The sequence below is a fragment of the Microtus oregoni genome, unplaced genomic scaffold (assembly GCF_018167655.1).
Source record: "Microtus oregoni isolate MIOR12 unplaced genomic scaffold, Mior012 000541F_ref0000159, whole genome shotgun sequence".
NCBI classification, from domain to species: domain Eukaryota; kingdom Metazoa; phylum Chordata; class Mammalia; order Rodentia; family Cricetidae; genus Microtus; species Microtus oregoni.
This window is the reverse complement of record NW_024545055.1, coordinates 1-26,014: the sequence shown is the minus strand read 5'-3', so window position 1 is coordinate 26,014 and position 26,014 is coordinate 1. Positions and strand designations below refer to the sequence as shown.

Genomic DNA, 26,014 nt, shown 5'->3' with positions numbered 1-26,014 from the left:
CTCACTTTCTCAGTTTTAATGGATAGTCTAATACGTTCTCTCATTCAACAAGCATAGTATTTATGGCAGTGGCATTAAATTTACAAACTAACACAAGAAAACTGTTTTGATGCTGTCTTCCTATTAACAGTAAGGCACACACTTGTTCGAGTCTGTTGTCTCCCAAGAGTTTTCTTTTTCCAAAGCAGGATTTTCTCATGGAGGTGTTTTAAACAAGTCTGATTGAGTTCACACGTGAGCCTCTCTGGTTCAGTAATCACAGACTGAGACCTAGAGGTGTGTCGTCCAAACGGCTTGGGTTTATGCAGATATAGTTATGTAGTCTTTTTTTAACTAAACATCTTTATTGAGTTGTATTTACATACACAGAACAGTGCACAAAGCATGATTGATGGTACAGCTTGGTAAATATTCATAAAATGAATGCACCTATGTAATCAGCACCAGAAAGCCCTTGTATTCTCTTCTAGGGCAAAGAAGCCAAGTAAGACACAGTGTACACCATACAGTCGCACTTATGGAAAGCTCACAACAGCAGACCTGGCTGGAAGAAGGTGATTTCTGACAACACTGGGCTCCACCTTGTGGAACTGTGAAAATGCAGTCCTCGCGCTGCCTGCACGCTAACGACCGCTGCTACTTAGGTTCTCTTACGGTTTGGTGTCTCAAAAAATTCCTTGGGGTTTTTCAAGTAGATGATCCTGTTTGCCAAGTCTGATCTCTTCCTGACTGACATCTTTGCTCTAATCTTCCTTGGCTACAAGTCCTCGTGTATTAAGGAGTAAAGGACACAGCAAGCAGAGTCCTGTTCTGGCTTCATCAGAAAGGCTCTTTGGATTCAACAGTAGGATGCTTGCCTCCAGGGTAGAGGTGCAATGTTCGGGAATTATTTATCAGTTTCTAAATCAAATTTCTTTTTTTTTTTAACACCTTATTAAGCTTTTCGAAAGCTGAATTATCCTTCATTTCTAATACGAACTCAATTGAGGCATGATTTTATTCCCTCTTTCAAGTGCTACTGGGTTGTGGGCCTAACAAATCGCTGAGTAATTTGTACTGATAGTTAAGTTTGTGTTTGCAGGTGTGTGGAGGCCTGAGGTCAACCTCAGTTCTCTTCAGCTTGTCACATAAAGTTTTAAGATGTATTATTATTAGTGTGTATGGGTATACATGTCATGACGTGCACGAGGCCATAGGACAACTCTGTGGAGCTGGTTTTCTCTTTCCACCTTTACACGGATTCTAGGAAATCTAATTTGGTTGCCAGGCTTGTGTAGCAAGAGCCTCTACCAACTGAAGGAGCTCCCCTGCCTCACCTTATTTCTAGGAAGGGTTGTTGGGGGATTTGGGGCTCATCGATTAGGCTGGGCTGGCTAGCCGACAGGTTCCAGCATCTGCCTGTTTCTGCTTTCTCAGCGCTGGGAACAAGTGCGCAATATCAAGCTTGGCTTTTACCTTGGGTGCTGGGGATCAAGCTCAGGTCTTTGTGACTGAGTGGCAAACACCGCCAAAAGAGCTATCGCCCCAGTCTGTGGAGATACTAGTAAGCCTGAATGGCCCAGAATTTGCTTTTTTGCCATAATTTTTGTTGTGTTTTAAAATTTATGTCATTTTATCAACTTTACAAGGTAAACATGAGAAAATTTTCCTTTTATGGAGCAATTTGAGGTTCAAGATCCTTCTTCTGGCCTCTGGAATTATTAAAGCAATGTTGAGGTTCTTCAGTCTTACAAGATTGTACAATGATCTTTTGTTTGCATTTTCCTATGGTAGCTCTATTCTCTGCATTGAATTTTATCAATTTGCATTTTTCTCTAAAAACTTCCTTTGAATTTGTGTGAGAATCCTAAGACAACTGGCAATCAGTTGTGTTTAGAGGCCCTTCCCTTTGTCACTTATGTTTTCCTGCTTGCTCCTCCTCTGTGTCTTAAATTCCCTGAGGATTTCGACCATGCCAAAGGAGCCTTTGCATCTCTTGACTTAAGACTAACTGGTTTTTGCATTATTGTTTTGCCTCCTTCCTCCACTTGGTTTCGTTTTGCTCCGTGCTCCAATTCTTTTTTTAATTGTTTTTATTGAGCTATACATATTTCTCCGCTCCCTTCCTTGCTCCAGTTCTGAGACAATGTGTGTCATTGCAAACACTATATGCTGCTGTCATGGCCTAGTGATAGGTTTCATGGGCCTTGGTCTGGTTCACTCTAATTCTGGGAACCGAATGCTCACCTGCTTTTTTCTTTAGGTTAAACTGTTGTTGAGAAAGAAGAGTTGCTCTAGAAAGTGGCTCCAAAGTGGCTCTATCTTCTCAGTACTCTTCCTTTTCCTGTGATTTAAGTGATTGAACATGCCTATATTTATGCATCTGTGTCTACGGGTGTTTCCTCCCAATACTTATTTTAGCTATCTCTCCTTTATGTCTCATGCCTAGCCTGTCCAGTTTGGATTCTAATTCTACTAGTTTCTTCCCAGTGCTGTGCTTTCCCTAACTTCAAACAGTACACAGATCAGGCCACGTTGTCCTATTTACTATGACCAACATACCTTCCACTGTCCCGCACTCACCAGATCACTGGCAGGATTCTGCACAGCTCTGTCGGGTTTCAGCCTTCATTTTCAGATTGCCCACTGCCCTCTGCAGTGAGAACATGGCAATACCACAGTTCTCCGATTTGCAGGGCTTCAGAACCGGGCTGCTTTCCTCCTCGATCCTCTGTAGAGGTGAAACTACGCTGGCCAAAACCACACAGGTCACATTAGTTCTTTCACTTGTACGCTGAGGCTCAGGCTGGTACCACCTGTCACCTAGTTTTGCTGTGGCTATACTTGATATTCCTTCTGTTACTTATTGGGAAAGTTAAAAAGCTACTCTCTAGGCAGCATCTTCCTTCAGTTTAAACCCTGTTAAGATTTCTATTGTATAAGAAATTTTTAAAAACACTTTTATGGTCATATGAAACTATAATTAGAAAAAGTGCTTTTAATATACTATCTCATTTAATCCTGAATCTGCCTAGTGAAATTATTCTAATGTTTACTTCATTTTACCAACAGGGAAAATTGGGTCTAAGATCATGCCGCTCACGGGCAGATATGTGGTATAAACCTCAAGTCACCCTGCTTCAGACAACTTCCATCACTCTGTTTATCAAATACTATCAGGTCTGACACTTCAAATTATCACCACTGTCAGCAAAATTTATATTTGAACTTTATTACTTATAAATACCTATTTAAAAGTCTATAAAAACAAGAATTACAGGTCAAACCTAAAACTGTAGGTGATAAATAAATGTTTCTTGCTATTACTCTTCGAAAGTACACTAAGGAAATGGAGAGAGACCGGCTGGGAGGGAAGGGTGCTGCACATCTTCACTTCATGTTTCTCCTCTTACTGTCACTATTGCTAGAGAACAGGTTCTATGTAAAACAGTGCTTAGAATTTACTTTATTAATAAATATTTTCTTAGATACAACTATTTAGGAAAAGCTAGAAATAGTTTTTCCGTACTTCAAAACAATTCAACATTTTTTGGTTGATATGTTTCTATGAAACACAAACATTCACTGGTCCATAAAGTATCACGTGGAACATAGCCTCTTAGAGTATAGTAAAATTATTCTGCCATTAATATTCCTTTGCCAATAAATTACTCAAGGAGTTTGAAAATATAAATTACTTTTATGTTATAAATCTTCTACTTATTAATAACCAATTTTTTTACCTTCTATAACTGACAGCAACTCAGGAAAAACATTGGCTTCTGCTATACACCTAGAGCATTTCCATATCGCTGTTTCAGTTCTTAATGTCTAAGAGATAAGTCAGTTTGAGACAGGATTGTTGTTATTTGCTTGGATTTAAACAGAAACAACTGGAACAACTCATGGGATGATAATGTTTGTTGGTAAAGCTTTTCTCTCCACCACTGAAAGACTGATTTATAAAGAGGATTTGGTTGGTTTGTTAGTTTTGGGGCCAAGGATCAAAGCCAGGGAGTCAGGGCCATGAGCTAGACTCCCAAAACTGATTATTGGACTTTGCAAACTCAATTCTAAAACTAAACATGCCAATAAGTGATGTATTATTTTTAATCATATGCCAGGTTTCCCTTTTGAAATATTATTTAGGAAATGTCTCTTTAGTTAATAATGAAGATGTTATTATCTACCCAGTAACACTAATAATTTAGCTTTTACAATGATGTCTGTAGATTAATGATATAACTTTTATTATGAGCAAGACCAACACATCCATTTCCTCTAGTGAAGAAATTTTCCTCTTGTCACCAAGTCATGGATGTGATTTAATGACGAGTTGATTGCTAACGAAGAATTTTACAACAACTTCTTTTGGTTGTTAGTTCACAGAATTAAGATAAGACAATGAATAAGTAAAACCATAGTTTATCCCCTCTAGATGGATATATTTTCTTCCCACTTAGTCAAAAATAGAAAAATAGAAATGATTATGTATACTTCCGTGGTTCTGTTTGTAGTTAAAGATTTATCAAACTTAAAAACATTAGAAAATCATTTCCAGGCTGAGTCTCACTATCCAGAACGCATGGACCTAAAAGTAATGTTTCAGATTTTAGATTCTGTGTTCAGATTTCGGACCATTTACATATACACTTTAACCTTGCGGATGGGACCCACACCTGAACAAGGAATGCATTTATTTCATACCTTTTACTCAGTAGTTTCAAGCAGCTTTACACACTACTTACTGTGTCCCTGAAATTCATCTGAGACCTGCTGCATGAAGTGGTGGGATTTTCGAACTGTGTCATACTGACAGTAAATAATTTAGATTCTGGACCATTTCAGATAATTGATTTTTATTATTTTTGTTGCTGCTGGGTTTCTTTTTTGGGGGGGGGGTGGACGGACAAGGTCTCACTGTGTAGTTCTAGCTGCCCTTGAACTCACAGAGTTCTGCCTGCCTCTACCTCCTGAGTGCTGAGTTAAAGGCATATACCTCACTATACCTGGCCAGATATTGAATTTTGGATTAAAGATGCTCAACCTGGTAAATGAGAGATAAAGCAGCTAACTATAGTGGCTATAAAATACTGAGGAAAAAAAAAAGAAAATAAAACAGCCAAGCAACTAAAAAGAACTGTACAAGTATAATTTACAGTATCATGAACTTCAGAAGAATAGAACACCGAATGTCTTTGTTTCTAAATAGCCAAGATTATCTCCTCCCTTGCCCCAGACAAAAAGTAGCCAGTGATTTGAGATTAAAACAAAACAGAACAGGTACTCATCCAAGGAACCTCTAATAAAGACACACAACACAGAACCTTCTCATTCATAATTTCACAGTTCAATCACTTCTCCCTCAGTTATGTAGTACTCTCTCTGTAGAAAACTATAGTATTAGGTAAGCCCATTTTTCCTTACTATGAACTTTTAATTTCATCCGTTTAGGTTACACAAATCTAGTTGGCACATCTTAAGAATAACACAAAATATGTTATTCTTGAAGAAAATTATAAGAGCATCGATTTTTAAAGAATAATCCAGATACTTAATTGAATAAAGCAAATTTCTTACCATCAGCAGTAGACATTTTTAAGTGATCACTAAATGCTCACCTCAAGATTATCAATGCCATATGAAGTGTAAACTTGAAGAATTATGTCCATTGTAAGCCAGAACTTGTACTGAAGGGTTTTAAGGAGATAACACACATACATACATATAGCAGATCTCCCCCAAGAAACTTCTCAGAAACACGGTATAAACACTTAAGAGCCACAACAGAGTCCTGTGGAGGTCTTGAAATCCAGTACAGTGGTTACTGGATCAAGACCAATCCTGCAGTGTTAGCAGTACAAGCTTTGACTTAAGACTACCCCTTAAAAAAGAGCACACTTGGTTACACATGGCTTTTAACCTTGAGCTACAGTTATGCTACAAACCCACGACCCAGGGTCAGTCAAGTAGAAATATGGACATTCTCTGAGCACTCTTTAGAGTCCTTGGTCTTCCAGCTCTGATGGAGATCTTGAAGGCGCTCAGAAGTTCGTGTGCTTACATTCAGAGCAGGATGAACCTTACAGATTCCACTCTCCTCCATTAGTGACAGGCCGCAGATCCCGAAGTATGCATGCAAAGCATCTGAAAAGGCATTTCATGATCAGCATTCTCACTGAACAAACTGCAAAGAATCTACAGCCAATTACTACATAAAAAATTAGAAAAATACTAGTTTTTGAAAGCATTAGTCTCAATTTCAAGCACCATTTTAAAAAGTGAATCAAAATCATGTATTGGATTACTGAAATTACTGTTAGAGGAACACATCACATGATTTTCTTGCCTATGTTCTCTAAGGATCAGAGTAACAATGCCTCCTGCTGTCTTAAAATATAGAGAAAAAATTATAGTATAAAAGCAATTTTTCATTTTCATTTGGTTTTCATGGTGCCAAGTGCACCCAGGGCTTTTTGGGTGATGATCAGCACACCTTTCACCACCAAACTGTAGCCAGAACCCTAGAAAGTTTTCTAAAAATGAAAACAAAACAGCCTTTGAAACGAGGCAGCAACACCTGCCCTTTCACCCAAGTTTTGCCCCAACATATCTGAAGCATACATCAGCACTGTGTGCAGTAAACGGAGCTCTAAGCATACACCAGCACTGTGTGCAGTAAACGGAGCTCTAAGCATACACCAGCACTGTGTGCAGTAAACGGAGCTCTAAGCATACACCAGCACTGTGTGCAGTAAACAGAGCTCTAAGTGTACACCAGCACTGTGTGCAGTACATGGAGCAGGCAGCACACGGGAGAGCTGTGCCGTTTCTGCCCTGACAGTATACACAGACTCCCTTTAGGCTCACTAGTCCCCCATTTCCAGGGAGCCACAACCCTCTGACGAGCAGTCATAAAAACACATGGCCTCTGCCTGCCTGAGAACCTTATATAGACTTCAGAAGTGCTCAGAACTCTGCAGTTACAGGAACACTACAAAAAAAGTTTCATAGCAACCAAGAATACTTTTCTATTTTTGAAACGGCCAGCATTTGAGATCCTAAGAGCTATTAAAGTTCAGAATACCTTACCAGGTCTAACTGTCACAAGCTAAATGGCTTACTTTCCCCTAATTTTCAGAGTAAAAAATAAAAATATCCCTATTCCTGATAGTTACTCTAAAATTACAAGTCAAACAAAGCAATATTAAACTTTATTTAGAAATTAGAAAATTTTTAAGGAAAAAGAAAAGGTAAAAAGAAGAGCTAGAGAGCTAGAGCTCAGCAGTTCAAGAGCACAGGCTGATCACTGAGTCGCAGCACCCACGGCTCAGTCACCTGTGCCTCCAATTCCACTGCAGTGCTGCACGCATGTGGTGCACGGCCATTAATACAGGCAAATATTCCATACAGATAAAGGTTAAAAGAAAAAGGAGCATGACACAAATCGAGAATAATATAAATTGGATCTTGTATAAAATCTAAATCTCTCCATATTTCTTCCTCAAAAGAAGTTTTGTAAAAGTCAGAAACCAGAACTTAATCTCAAACTTCAAATAAAAACTTCCCAAACAACCCAACAACCAAACCCCTCACCTGTGGACAGTGATATACTTCATTTAATAAGGCAAAGGTATTCTCCACAAAAATAATAAAGGTCCTGGTGCCAAATATGCTACAAATCTTACTAAAACCAAGTTAAGGCGCTCTTTTGGAAAACTGTTGTTCGGATGGCTCTCCTAAAGGCTCACTGAGCAGGTAGGCCTTGCCCCTCAGACCGTCTGTGTGAGGGTGTGCAGGCTCCAGGGACACATGTCTCTAAGTCATCAACAAGCACACATGTGGATATAAACACAAGACTTGCCAACTGATCTCTCTAGAAAAGTTTCAGAAATTTTCTTCAAAACATAGAACTGGAAAGCCAGGCCTGGTGGTAGTCCACACCTTGAAGCCAGCACTTGGATGGCAAAGGCAGGAAGATCAAGACTCAAGATCATTTCTGGCTATATAGTGGGTTCAGGAGTAACCTGGGCCACATAGTAAGATCCTGTCTCAAAAATCTCAAGCCAACTGAACAAAAAGCCCACAAAAATAAAATTCCATAATATCAGAAATAATTGGTACTTCAAATATGAGATGCTTCCCAAAAGATTGCATTTATTTCCGTTATTTGCTAAAACAATGCCAGACTGATAGGACAAAAAAATCATCAGGACTAAAATAATCACTAGATTTCTTAAGACATCAAACATATTTAAAGCTACACACACAAAAATCTCAAAACTAATTATTTTGCTTTGGAAATTGATTTGTGAAAATGTATGTTGGGGTATTTTCTCTAAGAAAGCATGTTTTACATTTTAAAAAGGCAGGCATAATTATTCCTTTTACTTTAAGCACAAACATACGATTTCATGAGCCTCTTCTTTACATTTTGACTCAAGCACAGAAACCCTACAGAGATGAACAGAAAAGCACTTGCTAATACTATGGTAACCAAGATCATGATTCTATTAAAGCACTTCAATGGCTGTGCCTTAGAGATAGGTGTATATGTCTATAGCTAATCTTCCAATAACATGCAAATCAAACACGCCAGTGCTCTCAATTACTTCAGCAAGGGCTTCATAGTCAAGCTTCAAACAGGTTCGCTTTGCTGGAGTAAATAAGTGAGGAGAGTAAAGGCTGGAGAAGGGGCCAGAGAGGGTGCTAGTTTCTGAGTCCAGTCATATGGTCCGTAGTTACCTGGTTCCCGCACGTTAGGTAAGAAGCATGACAAGTCAGAAATTAAGGTACTTATCTAAGGAAATTAACTAAACCCAGAGTATGGCCTTTCATCCTAGCTCTTGGGAGGCAGAGGTAGGTGTGTTGGAGGATATCCTTCACCAGTGAATTCCAGGCCATCAAGACCAGATGAACAATTTAAATAGACCCCTACAGAAATAGAAGCAGTCATCAAAAGTCTCCCAAACAAAAAAAGCCCAGGGCCTGATGGTTTCAGTGCAGAATTCTACCAGAACTTCAAAGAGCTAACACCTATATTCCTCAAATTGTTCAACACAATAGAAACAGAAGGAACATTGTCAAACTCATTTTATGAGGCTACAGTTACCCTGATACTCAAACCACACAAAGACTGAAGTGGAAAGAGAATTACAGACCAATTTCCCTCATGAACATTGATGCAAAAATACTCAGAATACTGGCAAACCAAATCCAAGAACAAATGAAAAAAAAAATCATTTAACATGATCAAGTTGACTTTATCTCAGAGATGTAGGGTGGTTCAAAATATGAAATTGTCAATATAATCCACCATATAAATAAATTGAAAGAAAAAAACATCTGATCATCTCATTAGATACTGAAAAAGCATTTGACAAAAACGCAACACCACTTCATGATACAAGTCTTGGGAGATCAAGGCTACAAAGAACATGTCTGTTGACTGAGGTTTTCTGTCCTACTTGGCCCTGCAGTTGTTTAGTCCCAAAGAAATACACAGAGGTCTACATTAATTATAAACTGATTAGCCTATTAGCTCAGGATTCTTATTAACTAATTATAACTTATATTAGCCCATAATTCTTGTCTGTGTTAGCCACGTGGCTTGGTACCTTTTTTGGCAAGGCAATCACTTCTCGCTTGCTCTGTGCCTGGCGTCCTCTGTGAATGGGTGACGGCTGCAGACTGAAACTTCCCTCTTCCCAGAATTTTTGTTGCCCTGTCTCTACTTTCTGTCTGGTCGCTCTGCCTATACTTCCTGCCTGGCTACTGGCCAATCAGTGTTTATTTAAAACACAAGTGACAGGGTACAGACCATTGTCCCACAGCACATATCTAAACATAATAAAGCAATACACAGCAAGCCAACAGCCAACATCAAATTAAATGAAGAGAAATTCAAAGCGATTCCACTAAAATCAAGAATAAGACAAGGCTGTCCACTCTCTTCATATCTATTCAATATAGTATTTGAAGTTCTAGCTAGAGCAATAAGACAACAAAAGGAGATCAAGGGGATACAAATTGGAAAGAAAAAAGTCAAACTTTCACTGTTTGCAGATGATATGATAGTATATATAAGTGACCCCCAAAATTCTACCAGGGAATACCTACAGCCGATGAGCACCTTAAATAATGTGTCAGGATACAATATCAACTCAAAAAAAAAATCAATAGCCCTCCTACAAATGATAAAAGGGCCAAGAAAGAAATCAGAGCAACATCATCCTTTATAATAGCCACAAATAACATACAATATTATTAACCAAAGAAGTGAAAGATCTGTATGACAAGAACTTTTAAGTCTCTGAAGAAAGAAACTGAAGAAGATATCAGAAAATGGAAAGACCTCCCATGTTCTTGAATAGGTAGGATCAATATAATGCAATCTTACCAACAGCAATCTACAGATTCAAGCTGCTTTTGATCAAAGTTTTATTACAGCAAAAGAAAAGCATACTAGAACACGCTCAGCCCAAGTACAGCTAATAACCCTGATGTCACAGCTAATAACCCTGATTTTTTTAGATGAGCCAAGTAACTCCTTGCTTCAGGTAGGGCCCCTTAGTTTCACACATGAAATAAAACATTTGTAAGTATTAGGAGTGTTGGAGGATGCATATTATACTATTTATTACCTTGACAATTTGCCCTTCCTTTATACTACCCATACCTTAAGTCTATCTTAAATATCTTTAGTTTTTATTTTGTATGTGGACATCATAGGTTTATAGGTACACATGCAGAGGTCATATTTTGTGTGTGGACATCATAGGTTTATAGGTGCACATGCAGAGGTCAAAAGAGTGCATGGGTTGGTTCTCCCTTTCTACCATGTTGGCTCTGGGGATTGAACCCAGGTCACCAGGTCAGGCAGCTATCCACTGAACCATTTCACCAGCCTTAGACATAATCTTTTACAAAATGTACTATTTACTGTAATGTTACAACTGTGGTGATATTTTCTGTCATATACAATTTCTGAAAAACATACACTTCCAGGTCTACTCAAAAGTAAAACACGTACTGCTTTACATTCATGCCAAATGCAATTACCTGGGTGACTGTCTGGCCATTTGGCAAATCCTCCCACCAGGCGATCCTGAGTTGATAAGATGTAATTCCTGTTCTTTTCAAAGTTAGTATACTGGAAAATTTTCAGAAGCTAAAAACAAAATGACAAAAATTAACAGGCAAAAAACTTCTTATTGATCACATTTCAGCTACTGATTATTCGGATAGGCTTTTCTCTAGCTTAGATTCTCAGAGCAAATCTCTGGGGACTTGAACACTTAAATTAGCCAACTACAGTATCTTCTTATTTTCTTACCTAGCTCATTAGCAAGAAGGCTTAATATTGTCAAGATACGACTTTTACCCAGGCATACCTACAGATACAGTAAATACCTACTAAAATCACACACACACACACACACACACACACACACACACACACACAGTGAGTGGGGGGGAGGGAAGGAAGAAAGGAGAGGGAGAGAGGGAGAGGAACATTACTCAGACATAAAAAGGAAAAAAAAAATATATATATATAAATGGATGGGTCCTAACATTACACTAAGGAAAATAAGGAAGAAACAGAAGAACAAATATCACATGATTGTACTTAGATGAGTGTGATGGCTTACAATGTCAACTTGTGGCTAATCTCTGGGCGTGTCTGTGTCTGTGAGGGACACAAGTTTTAAGTGGGTATAAATATCAAGGGCTTGGGTGCCTCACTCCCATGGCTTCTCTTACCTTTAAAGTTGCTCCCACCCAGAAGGAGTAACAGGTGTCAACAGGCTTATTAGGTCTTCCATGGTATCCATTCTGCTGCCTCATTATACACCACCTCTTTATCCTGTTTAGTTCTTTTTCTGAAAAAACTTCTTCCAGTTTACCCATCAGGCACAGTGATGCAATGCCACAAAAGGTTGATCCTCCTGATAATAATCAAAACACAAATGTTATGAGACAAGTTCTATCACGAAACTAGGAGCTTCAGGGATCTGTTAGTGTACCTCCAGCGTCAGGGTTACAGGAGCATGACATCAGGCCCAGCTTATACTGGGAGATCTGAACTCAGGTCGCCTGTCGCCATGCTGATATGGCAGGTACTTTACCGACTGATCCTGACTGAATCTCCTCCTCACTGTGACTTGTTAGCAGGCTCAGTGTGGTTGTGATGTCTGTAATCTCAGCACTACAGTGGTTAAAGCAGGAATAATGCATGACTGAGGTCTGCCTGGGCTTAACAGCAAGAAGATCCGGTCTCAAGAAAATGAAACAGAACTGTGAAGATGGCCTAATGCATAAAGCATATGCACTATAAATGGAGGACCTGAGTTCAGATCCCTGGGATCAGCACAAGGCTGGACATAACAGCACAGTCTGTAAGGCCAACAAGCTATCAAGGTTAGTCTGTCTGGTATACACGATGGCGAACAAGAGGCCTTATTTCAAATAAGATGGAACAAGGACCCTAACCTGAGGCTGTCTTCAGATCTCCACATATGTGGCATGCGTATGTGCCCATACTTACACATAAGTACACATACATACCATATAGGCACACACACAAATATTAAGTGTCATGTGTGGATACCACGCAATATAACTGCAATGTCTTTGTGCCAGTGAAGTGTCTACTCAGAGTGCTACAGCAGCAAGCACCAGAGCCTATCCTTGTAGAATTCTCCTTTCATACAACCACATGGATGGAAATTTCTCAAATAATTGTTTCTTGTTTCACAATGTAAGTCTCTGAAATTCAGCACAGATAGTTTCAAAGTCACTTTTCAAGAATGGAAATGTGTAGAAGCCAACTATCAGTCACTGGTCTTTGATGCTAACTTACAAATCCAAACGCTCCGCAGAGAACACCCTCTACTTCAAAGGAGCATTTGACCTATAAAGGGGTATGTTGACGTGCACGTCTAAAACAGGGTTTGGGAAAACTTTCCCTTCCCATCATCCATCAATGAACAGTCTCTGCCTGCCCCCTGCCGATAATGTCCAGTACTCACTGACTGGGAAGGCAGAGGTCACAGTTCCTGACCTCCTTGCTGACTAGTTGTGAAACAGCTTTCTTTTTGCAAATCAGTGTCACAGAACTGGCTCTAATGCATCATGGGAAGTGAGTCTTCCTGGTATCTCTATCACCAGCTACCCTACACCTATCTGTGTAACTTGGGCATATATCGGAACTATGGTGTCATATTGTAATGGGGGTCAGAGGAAAGGTCAAGATAATTTCTATACAGAAGAACAAAACTTCTGTGTTATCGAAGGGGGAAACCCTTAGGGAGATCTAGAAGGCAGAGTCATACAGATGGAGGTGTCAGCGCAGACCCCTGCTCCAACCATGCTAGCAGAGGGATAGAGGCAGCAAGTGAGCACAGCACAGCACGGCACACCCAGTGATGAGAAACCTCAAGTTCATCCGGAGTTCCCAGCTCCTGGGCCTCTTCAAACAGAGGAATGGAAACTTGATTACTTCTGAATAGAGTTTGATTTGAGAGGGTACATATTTTTGATGTGCTAACAAACTTAATGGCTACCATCTCACTATTCCAGCACTGCCCAAAGTGAGGGAAAATGTAAGAAAGCAGACTGGTTCAACAGAAAAATGTCTTGTGATAATCACTAAGGATAATTATATTATGGAAGGTAAATAAAAATTTTAATGTTCAATATATCTCTTTGGTTTATCAATCAGTTGTTATGCCAAAGAAAATAACCTGCTGTTTTCTAACAATAGCCTAAGAAGCAATACCAAGATCTACTCATGCAGCTAACATTCAATAGTTTATTAGAAATCTCTCTGTCTTGAATACTCTCCTAAGATTAGAGATCTAAGAGGCGCTGAACAGGTAAGTACCACAGTGTCAAAGACAGATGTAGGCAGCTGACAAAGGCAGATATTCTACAGCAAGGGTTCAGACAGTCTGAGACATTGTGCTGAAGATACCATGTTATTTGAAAACTACACAACCATTTAAAAAGTCTTACTATGAGCTGGGAAATAGTGGCGCACGCCTTTAATCCTGGCACTTGGGAGGCAGAGGCAGGTGGATCTCTGTGAGTTCGAAGCTAGCCTGGTCTACAAGAGTTAGTTCCAGGACAAGTTTCAAAGCTACAGAGAAACCCTGTCTCAAAAAAAACCCCAAAAAACAAACAAACAAAACAACAAAAAAACAAAAAACAAAAGAAGTCTTACCATGAGATTCAAGTCCCGCTCCCTGTGCCAGCCCATTGTCATAAGACTGAAAAAGAAAAACACCGTTTAGTTTAGTGGAGAAATAATCATGATAATAGTAGATACTAAGTTCCCAATAAGCTAACTATTTTGGTCTCTCTTATATCTTCTAAAATAAGTGGGCATTTTGCAGTCTCCATTCTTCTCTTGCTTAGCAGGCCGAACCCTCAAGTGCTTTCACAGAGGCACACCTGAGAAGTGTGCAGGGCCCCACTGCACATTCGGCTTCTGTCAATAACAATCCCCGATCCTAACCCTCACACTCTTCCATGTGAGCCAACAGCGAATAAAAACACAAGGACTTCATGCCTACTCAACTTCAGTCATTTATAGATATTGTGCATCATGATCACAACCAATTATGCCATCTTCTTCAAACTTTGTTAATAAGGATTTACTGCCTCCCTTTAGTTAGCAAGGTTATTTATTATCTCTGTGGGATGTTAGTACTAGGATAAAGATGGCTATACTAGCAGTCAGAAAGAGTGTGCAAGTCAAGTTGGCAGTGCTCAAATGGCTCATTTGAGCATCAGGTAATAAAGAATAACTCAAGAATTTAGAGGCCTGGGAAACAAAGGGAAGATTTCCTTTCTGCCAGGAGAATCACAGAACAAACCACATTTCCTCACCATCAAATCACTCAAAGAAATCATGCTTTGTTGCAAGGAGAAAAAGCACAGACTGGGGCTGGAGAGATAGCTCTGTGATTCACAGCACTCACTGCTCTTGGAGAAGACCTAGGTTCGGTTCCTAGCACCCATATAGTGGTTCACAACCACCTGTAACTCCAGTTCTGGGGGATCTGCTGGTTCTTCTGAGCTCTGTGGGTTCCTGCACACATAGTATACACATACACACACACACACACACACACACACACACACACACACACACACAAAATAAATATTAAAAAAAAAGAAAAATGGGCAACACTGAGTTCTATATACTTTTAAGAGAAAAAAAATTCTATTACACTAAATCTAATTACTGTTACATGAAAACAGAATAAATGGAATAAAAACACTACTTCTCAGTATATGAAAACCAGCCTGCACCGACAAGAAACAGCCACAAAGACAGAGGGAAATTAGAAAATTTAACCCAGCACCCAAAACTCAACTGCACACCCTCAAACAAACAGTAGGAATAGGAAAATGATTTTCAACCTTAAAAACAGAGAGCTGAGGAAATGGTTCAGTCTGTAAAATACCTGTGTGCCAGATCCTGAACCTACATAAAAGCCAGGCTTAGTGGCAGATGCCTGTAACCCCAACACTGGAGTAGGTAATGCCAAGACATGTTGCGGGAGGTCCTCCCGTTCCTCCAGCCTATAGCTGCTGAGATACCAGCCCATTGGGGCGTGGTCTCTCTCTCTTTAAAAAAGCGGCCACTTCCCTCTGCTCTCTCTCTTCACTTCCTGCTCCGCCTGTGACTAGACTCCCTTCCTGGTTGCGCAGAGGGCTGATGGTGATCTGTAAGTTTTTTCCCCTTTAAATAAATACTACCCTATTAATCATAATTCCAAACTGGTGTGGCATTGTTTATGACTTACGCCTTCAAAGACAGGGGATCCTTTGGCTAGTGCCCAGCCTAACCAATGAACTTCAGGTTTAGTGACAGACTATATCAAAAGATGAAGGTAGAGAGCTACCAAGGAAGAACACCCAATATCTACCTCAGCCTCCACACATACACACAACAAAACTAATAAGTACATACATCACACACACGTAAACACACAAGAAATGGACTAAGAGTTGGAAGAAATAATGTGTTAAATGGTTTGAAGAAAAAGAAAAGTAACACAGAGATTAGCCAGGTGTCTAGAGATTAGCCAGTTGTGGTGGGTGCAGCCCTTTAACCTCAGAACTGAGGTGGGAGAGGCAGGCAGATCTCTTTGAGTTTGAAGTTAGCCTGGGATAAACAGTAAGTTCTAGGACAGTCAGGGTTATAGAGTACTCTGTCTCAAAAAGACATACAAACACAACCCTCAACAAAACAAAACAAAAAAAGGGGCTAAATCATACGACTCCTAAAAAGCAATTTTTAAAATGAAAACACAAAGAGGGAAACAGAGAGGCTGGAAAGATGGCTCAGTGGTTAAGAGCATAGACTGCTCTTGGAGACAAGACCCAAGTTCAGTCCCTAGCACCCACGCTGAGGAGGCTCAACCTTCCGTAAGTCCAGCTCCAGGGGGATCCAACTCCTTTGACCTCTACGTTGTGCTTCTATGCTCATAACCTGCTCCCCACCCTGACACACACAAGATTACAAATAAATCTAAATCAAATAAAGGCCGACGGAGACAGTGGGGCGGATGGATCTATTGGGAGCTCACCAAGGCCAGCTGGACTGTGACTGAAAAAGCAGGGGATAAAACCGGACTCTCTGAATATGGCGGACAATGAGGGCTGATGAGAAGCCAAGGACAATGGCACGGGGTTTTGATCCTACTTCATGTTCTGGCTTTGTGGGAGCCTAGCCAGTTTGGATGTTCACCTTCCTAGACCAGGACAGAGGGGGGCGGACCTTGGACTTTAAACAGGGCAGGGAACCCTGACTGCTCTTCAGACTTGAGAGGGAGGGAGAGAGGAGTGGGGGGACGGGGAGAGGAGTGGGGGGACGAGGAGAGGAGTGGGGGGTCGGGGAGAGGAGTGGGGGGACGGGGAGAGGAGTGGGAGGCTGGGAGGAGGCGGAAATTTTTTTTTCTCAATAAAAAAAAATAAAAAAAATAAAGGCAGAAAACAATTAAGAATATATAAAACTGATATATGGAGGTAACAGTGGAGAAGAGAGATGGAGCTTCAGTGGTAGATAGAGTATCTGGCCCTGGGCTTGATCTTACACTACTTTGATTACCATCAAAAGAAGTAAAAATGTCAGAGAGAAAGTGGTTGTAATGAAAGACAAGCAAAGAACACAAATAAAATTGAAACAGAGAAAGCCAAAAAGCAGAACAGGGCTGGTGACACAGTTCACTGGTGGGAATGTTTACCTACCATGCACAAAGATCTAGTTTCTAACGCTGGATGTGGGTAGGTGGAATATGACAAGATAAAGACAAAGAAAAGAAGCAGAGGGGAGGAGAGGGGAGGGGAGAGGAGAAGAGGAGAGGGGATGGGATGGATTTTTAAAGAAGTATAACGTTTTACTGGCAAGGCTATGTGGAAAAAGCCACCCTCCTATGGGGGTTAGAATACAATTTGGCTCATTCCCCACAGAGTTTCTCTGTGTAACAGTCCTGGCTGTCCTAGAACTAGATGTGTAGACCAGGCTAGCCTTGAACTCACTGAGATCAGCTTGCCTCTGTCTCCCAAGTGTTGGGGTTAAAGGCATGCACCACCACCACCCAGCTATCTTTTTAAGTTTGTTTCTTTTTTCCTAAAGAAAAAACAGGCTTACTGAGTACATTTTAAGGGCAGCAAGCTGTGCAGTAACCACAGTACTACTCAACAGGCTGATCCATCTGGTCCATCTCTTGGGGGATAGAAAACAAAATACAGCTCCTGAAATTTCATATGCACTTAAGTTTTTGACCAACAATTTACATAAAGGCATATCTGTGATATATAAAAGATATGCAGAAGGTTATCAATGACAGCACTATTTGTAAGTGGAAAAATAGATACTCTCTACACAGAATGGTTGTAAATAAAGAATTTTAGAAGAGACTGCTATATTCACACATTTAAGTAATAAAAAACTGTAAGAAAAAGAATGAGGAAAACTCTGATTTTCCAGGTATTTCATTCAAGTTATGACCTAGTTAAACAAATGATGTGTTTCCATCTAGTGGAATAGTTATATCATGTTAGACATAATTATGATCTTGTTATAGTTTTCATAAATAGATACGATTATGTATTAAATTGAGAAGGGGTGGACTTGTGATGGCTAATCTTGATTATCAATTTGACTAATCAATAAATAAATAAAACGCACACAACTCAGCACGCCTGTGAGGGTTTTTTTCTTGATTGGATTATTCGAGGTGAGAAGACCCATCCTAAATCTGGATCGTTTGAGGTCAGAAGACCAACCCTAAATCTGGTCCACACCTCTGGTGGCAGCCCACATAAAAAGACACGAAAGAAAGACGCTTTTGCTTTCTGCCTGCTTGCCCTCACTCTCACTGGCAAGTTTATCCTGTTGTTAAGGCATTACTGTTATTAAAGTCGCTGTTATGAAAATCTACTTCTCTGGGATTCCAAAGCCTTAAGGCACTGAACAACTACCAGATTCATGGCCTCCCCATCAAGAGACACCCAGTGTTGGACAGCCAGAACACAGCCTATGTAATATACTGTCATCTGATATACTTGTCTAATACAGATTAGGGTACCAGAAGTGGGTTATCGTTTTAATAAGGAAAAATAAAAGGCATATGGATCTTCTTATCAAACAGAAATACAGGAAAGGTAAGTGAGAAAATAATAAGAATGTTATCTATAGAGTTAACAGGAGCAAGATGGTAGGTTTGGGGGTTAAGAAAGAGTGGTAGATAAAGGAGGATAAGAAGTTACACTTCTCTCCATTTTTTCTTTAGTAGTTCTGACATTCAGAAACAGGTTAAGCTACATGTATTAAGTAAATAATACCATATGCAAATAAATAAAGATTAACAACTTTTTGGAGGAATGGAGTGTCTAAATGGAATGAATACCTACAAGAGAAATTCAAACAGAAATGAATATATCTAACTGTAGATGGAATAAATCAAAGAGGAAAAATAAATAGATCCTGTATAGTAAACTGAAAGTTGGGCTTATCTGTACAAACTCATAGTTCTTAATATAACTATGTTTGCATGTGTATCTATGCATATACAACTTTCCTACCTGTGCTTGATGAGAAAGGCCTAGAAGCAATGATATCTAATGCTAATAAGAACCCATATCCTTGTTTCTCAATAATGTCCTTCAATAAGAACCAGGGCTGCATGACGTATACTTAAATCAATTCCACTCCTCTAAGAGCTCAGACATTCCATTGTGGGATTGGAACAGATCAGCTAGAGGTTGAATTAATTAGCCTTAATAGGCTTAAGAAATCTCTCTCATCTGTAAATTGCAAGCCTCATGGCTGGGAAGTGATAACCTGGAGAGCAACTCTGCTGCCTCTGGTTTATCCAGAAGACACGGGAGCAAAGAGCGATGCTGGCTCAGTTAAGCTCTCCTTACCACTGCTAGAATAAATTACACTATGTGAGAGGAGCATTTCTGGCTATTGTCTTTAAAATTAGATTAGAAAACACATGTAAGAACAAATTTTTTTTTTTTTTTTGATTTTTTTTGAGACAGGGTTTCTCCATAGCTTTTTGGTTCCTGTCCTGGAACTAGCTCTTGTAGACCAGGCTGGCCTCGAACTCACAGAGATCCACCTGCCTCTGCCTCCCGAGTGCTGGGATTAAAGGCGTGCGCCACCACCGCCTGGCTCATAAGCACAAATTTTAATGGTCAAGAATTCAATATGCGTATTGAGATTATTTCCATATGGTGTTCTGAGAAACAATAAACCAAAAAACTAATCTTATGACTGTTATTTTTAATTCTTGATAAAGAAATGCATACATTATACCAGCAATAACCTGAACCAGTCCAGTTGTATGAATATAACTCACCATACTCCTTCTAATGTAGCTGATCGCTTTCTTCATATCCATGCCTGACCAGTTGTTGAGCATGTAGCAGATACAGGAAGCGCAGTACACAAACCTCATGTCATTCTCACTGCCTTCAGGGACAGCACAAAAACTGAAAACAAGGACATGAAACTGCATCAAGACCATTTACCTCAAGCAGGAACATATGCCCTGTGTCCTTACTCACAGAAACCCCTCTTGCTGACTTTACTCCCATCAAATTCTACATATTTAGGTATAAAATGACCCTAAATCATTTATGTTCACCATAATGTCACTGCCAGATACCATTATTCAGACTATGCTGTTTACTCCCAACAAGAGCTGAAGAAAAAGTAGCAGGTATTATTATGTGAAATTTCTCCTAAAGGTACATAGAGATAACTAGTAATTGATCTATTATCCTGTGATTCATTATACACTTAGTTTCAAAGAGGTAATATTCTGTGTTCCTTTCCTCTTTATGGAAGTAATCCGGGACAACACTGGATTCCAAATATCCATTTACTATGTCTACAGTAACTTTTTCTTCATCAAGAGCAGTGTTCTGACAATAGAGACAAGAAAGTAAGAATCACAGCAGCAGACTGATCGCAAAGTCTTGATAGAAGATGAAGGCTAGGGCAGGAGAGATGGCTCAGCGGTTAAGAGCATTGCCTGCTCTTCCAAAGGTCCTGAGTTCAATTCCCAGCAACCGCATGGTGGCTCACAACCATCTGTAATGAAGTCTGGTGCCCTCTTCTGGCCTTCAGGAATTCACACAGACAGAACATTGCATACATAATAAATAAATAAATATTTAAAAAAAAAAAGAAGATGAAGGCTACTGCTTCATTACATTAACAATGTACACCAGCTTGTGACTTAAACCATCTAGTATCTCTGAGTATTAACTTCTCTATCGCTTGAATACATCCCTCAGTAAGCTGGAGATCAAGCCACCTCACTTTGAACATAATATTTAAAGTGCACTCCTTTCTCTACCATCACGACTTTCAAGGATACTCAACTAAATAGCTTATTTCAAAATATTTGTCTCATCCAGAAGGTAAATTAAAAAAAGAAAAGAGTTCTACTAGAAAGTAAGCTTTGTTTTTGTTCATATAAAATGAGAAACTTTTTGCATTAAGCACTTAACTCTATATACAAATGTTGCATGGCTCTTTTCCGTTGTGACTGGAGGCCTCCACACACTAACTATGCAGTAACCCTTGAGCTGTATTTCTAGTCCTGGATGGTGCTATTAAGAGAACATTATCCTCTAAACTGAGCAGTGTGCATGCCTTTAATCCCAGCAGAGGCAGAGGCAGAGGCAGGAGAGTCTCTGTGAGTTCTAGGCCAGCCTGGTCTACAAGAGCTAGTTCCAGGGGCTGGAGAACTGGCTCAGAGGTTAAGAGCATTGCCTGCTCTTTCAAAGGTCCTGAGTTCAATTCCCAGCAACCACATGGTGGCTCACAACCATCTGTAATGGGGGCTGGTGCCCTCTTCTGGCCTGCAGGCGTACACACAGAAAGAATATTGTATACATAATAAATAAATATATATATATATTTTTTTTAAAAGAGCTAGTTCCAGGACAGGCTCCAAAGCTACAGAGAAGCCCTGCCTCGAAAAAAAAAAAACAAAACAAAAAACCAAAAACCAAACAAACGAAAAAGGGGAATATTACCTCTAAAAGTCTACTATAGAATTAAATCTAGTTCATACCTCCCGTCTTCAAGCTGAAGTGCTCGCAAGCCTGCTAAACAAGCTTCTTTATCTACTCGGCTTAAGTCATCTCCAAGAATAATTAGACATGAAAGGCCAGTGTAGGTCATTGCTATGTGTCCACTGTCATAAGGATGAGCTGTTCCAGGGCTCTAAATTCAAAATTAGTGTTAATTAATATATTAATATGTTAACAGAAATTTTAAATTTTATTTCACAAATGAGGTTTGGCATGGCGTTACTTCCTAACACCAATGTGAACAGATATCTAAGGAATAAAGCCTCAGTTTTTACACGTCTTAATATGTCTTCTTACATGCTACATAATTTTCAACATCTTATGATTATCCAACTTTATGAAAGTAGTTAGGACATTTGAATAAACCACATATTTGAAACTTTCTTAGTTCAAGACTACCATTTATAAAAATTATGTCTTATAAGGTTAGAAACTCATTCAATATTTTAAACCAAAATGTATAAGAAGAAGTAAAATTTGGCCTGGGAATACCACTCTGTGATGAAATGTGTATTGAGTCTGTGGGTTTAATCCCAGAACTTTAAAAAAAAAAATACAAACCTAAATTAAATACCACAGTAATATTCACCATATAATCTTATCTGTCTACTGTTATCAAGTTTAATTATTTCAACCTCAAATAAACATTTGTATTCAGAATGTAAAATATAAGGAAATGTAAAGACTTCGACTGTATAATATGAAACAAGGTCACACAATCCCAGAAATAAACCACATTTAAGCTTAAGGAATCTGGCCAAAGGTTTCTATGTGTGATGAAAGGGTTAGCAACTTGATCCCACAATTTTCTTGCACAATGACCTGTGCTGCTTCACAGAGCAAATGACACTCAATACCTTTTAACTCTGAAGCCTCCCACGGAGCCGCCTCACATATAACTCCTTCATACAGTCTCACTAACACCAAACCAGCTTTTCTCTTAACACCTTTGAAGGCCTCCTCAGAGCTCAAGCTCCAATTCTCTAACGATTCTATTTCACTCACATTTATAATGGGCTTCTCGGAATACCCACAGCAGGTCTCATTTTTCAGTATTTAAACCAAACACCTGCTATTTTAAAAGAATATTAGGGAACCCAAACATGAATTAAAGGTAAACCTTGACCTTTAAGAGATGAAGAGATATCTGAGCACACAACGACAATCAGAGTCGCTCAGCTGAGTGGTCAGGAAGGAGATACGGTGCTACAGAGATTTAAACAGGGCCTCCTTCCCGCACAGCAGAGGCCTGGGATGGTACAGACAGGGACAAGAAAATAAAAATGAAGCAGAAAAGGAAAACCCTGGGACATTAAGGCAATACATAATTTAACAGAGTATAGGATTTATGATGCAAAATAAGTGGAAAGGGTAAGTTGGGTAGATCCATGAGAGTCTATGGCCTGTCAAATTCTACATATATTAGGATGTCAAAGATGCACAGGTAATTCAATAGTTTCTGAAAGAAAAAAAAAGTGATAAAGCTGTTTGATTTATATATGTTTCCTCAGGTCTGTGTGTCTCACAGACCCTACGCTTCCATGCACTATGACAGCTTTCGTAGGCCTATGTGATTACATTTGAGTCTCTAACTCCTGCTACCACGGAGATTCAGAGAAAACCATCCACAGTGAGACCTGGCCCCTCGGAGGGGACAGGCCAGGTACACTGAAGGCCAAAACTGGGTTTCACAAGAACTTGTGAGCCAACAACAAGCATTTCATTAGGGGAGATTATTTCTAGACTGTGCAGAGGTCAGGTGCAATGGTGCACACCCACAGGGCCAGCTACTTGGGAGGCTTAAGCCCAGGATTTTAGGGTCAACTTGGGCAATACTGCAAGATTCCATCTCAAAATAAATTTTAAAAATATGATAAGAAATTCCCTGGAGGTAGAGATTTATCTTGTAAAGCTGTAATTAAATCACTGTTTTACACCAATGAGTACAGCTTACATCTATCTGCTCATGGACTTGTACTACACAATAAATATCACTGCCTACATGAAGATGATAATTCTTCTCATTATGACTAACTAGAGAGCCTTCCTTTATTCAAGGTTGGCTTAAATTGGAAAATATATGTATAAAAAGAAAAAATACATTTTATAAATCTTTTGTTATCATACCCCTGCTACCAAGGCACTCAATTGGAGAGATCTTGCTGATGTTACCTGACCCTAATTCAGAGAAGCTTGTCTACAGTATAAGTGAGAGGAATAAGCTGAAGCAGTCTCAATTAAATCTTGTCATCGCTACAATCACTGCTACTTATTCCAAAATCTTGAATCAACATATGAATAGCTGGGAGTTTTTCATCCCGCATGCAACTGTACATGATCCTTGAAATTCTCAAAAGTAATCCCATACTGACTGACAACCATCCTATAAGCAGACAAACCCATCGAGGAAAAGCCTCTTTTTTGTTTGTTCTTCATTTCTTAGGCACGTTTTTCACTTTGCAGCCCAGGCTGGCATAGAACTGAGTATAGAATCCAGGTTAGCTCAAACTCATTATAGGGCCTCCTGTCTCAGGTTCTCAGGTGCTGGGGGATCACAGGTATAAGCTTTCAGGCACCTAGCTTGTGAGACCTGCTTTTGGAAAAAGGTGAAAAGGAGTAGGGATATGGATCAGTTGGTAGAGCCTGATATACTTGAGGTCCTGAGTTCTATACCATACATCATGGCGAAAGAAAGGGAAGGGGAAAAAAATTTCTCCACTTTTCACATTAAAAAAAAAAAAAAAAAAAAACCTTGGTAATTTTGGGCACAAATAGAACGCCCAGTCCTTGCTCTGGGCCTGCTGCTTCTTTGAAGTTCTTCTCCGCTTCATTAGCCCTTCTTTGTAACTGACATGGGCTGGTTAGAAAGCCTCTGCCCAAAATGCTTGGGAAGCTTAGCTTCCTGCTATAAAAGTCATTAGCTGGGTCCCAGTCACTTCCTGGAGAACAGCTCCCACTCTCCTGAGAAACAACAACCCAGCTTTAAGTCCTGCAACACAGGGAAGATCACTGGCTTCGCAGAAAACACCTGAGCACCGCAGTTCCAGTTTCTCCAGGAATTCACTAATACGTTCTACACACGCATCAAAAGATAATTTTCTGTCTCGAAAAACCAAAAAAAAAAAAAAAAAAAGATAATTTTCGGTAATAACATAAATTTTTGCATATATTTGTATCAAAAAAAACCCCACCTCTAGAAAGGGGGCTAGAGGCTTCACTTAAAGACATTTTTGTTTATATTTAACATATTGAACCTAGAAGCTTGGTTCTTTCTAAACGTCTTCATCTGCTTTCTCACTAAACTCTCTTTATGTCCCTCCCCCGCCCCTCCGTTCCAACCCATAGAGAACTAACCTTTGATGGATTGAATGGAATACCCAGGTATGAAGAGCCTCGGAAACCACAGCGATTTAGATTTGACCCTAGAAAACAAAGTATGTGCTTATTTAAAACACACTGTTTCTGTATAGAGCACAAAGCAGTTTAACCACACAATCAATTATTCAGTAACAGTACTTCAGTACCAAAGCTCCACTTTCTCTGTATGAACATATGGTGCACGCAGGTGAGGGTTGTCCATGGCTGTGTGCACATGCAGAAACCAGAAGAGGACACTAGGAGTCTTCCTCCACTGCTCCTCACCGTCTATTTAAGACAGGGTCTCACTGACCCAGAAGCTCATTGTTTCCACTAGGCTAGCTTGCCTCTAACCTCCACAGCTGGGTCACAGACGTGCAAAGCCATAGGTGCTTTTGTGTGGGTGCTAGAGGTTGAACTCTTGTTTGCACATCAAGTCCTCTTACATATTAAGGCCCACTGTCTCCATTTCTATGTGAGATAATGTTGACGGCTCATCAGAAAGCAAGCCAAGAGGTTAGGTGACACGCTGGACGTGACAGCTCACACAACAGGCTCTAGAATCCACTGTGACTCACTGCTTCTTGATACATGAGTAAGCTAAAGGTAGAAACTGTTCTATCACCCTAGAGAAAATGCTTATTCATATTTCAGTCTTAAATCTGTGTTCTAATGTACAATACTTAAGTTCACACTTGGTCTCTACCCAAAGTATACTTATCATTTTGTTTTTTTGTCTTTTTTCTACCAAGTTTTCTATTTTCCAGATATACATAAGATACAAGGTAAGAACTGAAAAACATCCATAATTATGGGCTTAATGGCTGTTAGAAAACCAGTATGACAGATGTAAAAGGCAGGAATGTATTAGCATCAGAACTGCCGGCTAATGAAAACGCAAGATGGTTTTAAAAAGTTTAAGAAAGATGAACTTTTAATCTCTTATGACAGGTGGACGGCCAAATCCTAACATCCACATTCTGCTCCTTCCAAACAGGAAATCACCTTGCTTAGCCTTTGATTCTTTGGAACAGTTAGTGGTAGCTTA

The 26,014-nt window shown here is 39.6% G+C and overlaps 1 protein-coding gene across 1 annotated transcript; it reads right to left on the bottom strand.

Moving 5' to 3' along the window:
• Positions 1-324: 324 nt before the first annotated feature.
• Positions 325-25,031, bottom strand: LOC121445757 (geranylgeranyl transferase type-1 subunit beta-like; the record flags this gene model as incomplete). Its single annotated transcript, XM_041647904.1, has 7 exons — positions 325-6,126; positions 11,041-11,149; positions 11,743-11,927; positions 14,204-14,249; positions 19,863-19,995; positions 21,591-21,742; positions 24,964-25,031. Coding segments are annotated over 7 exons (875 nt in total), but the record flags the coding sequence as incomplete, so codon positions are not given.
• Between the last annotated feature and the right edge of the window lie 983 nt (positions 25,032-26,014).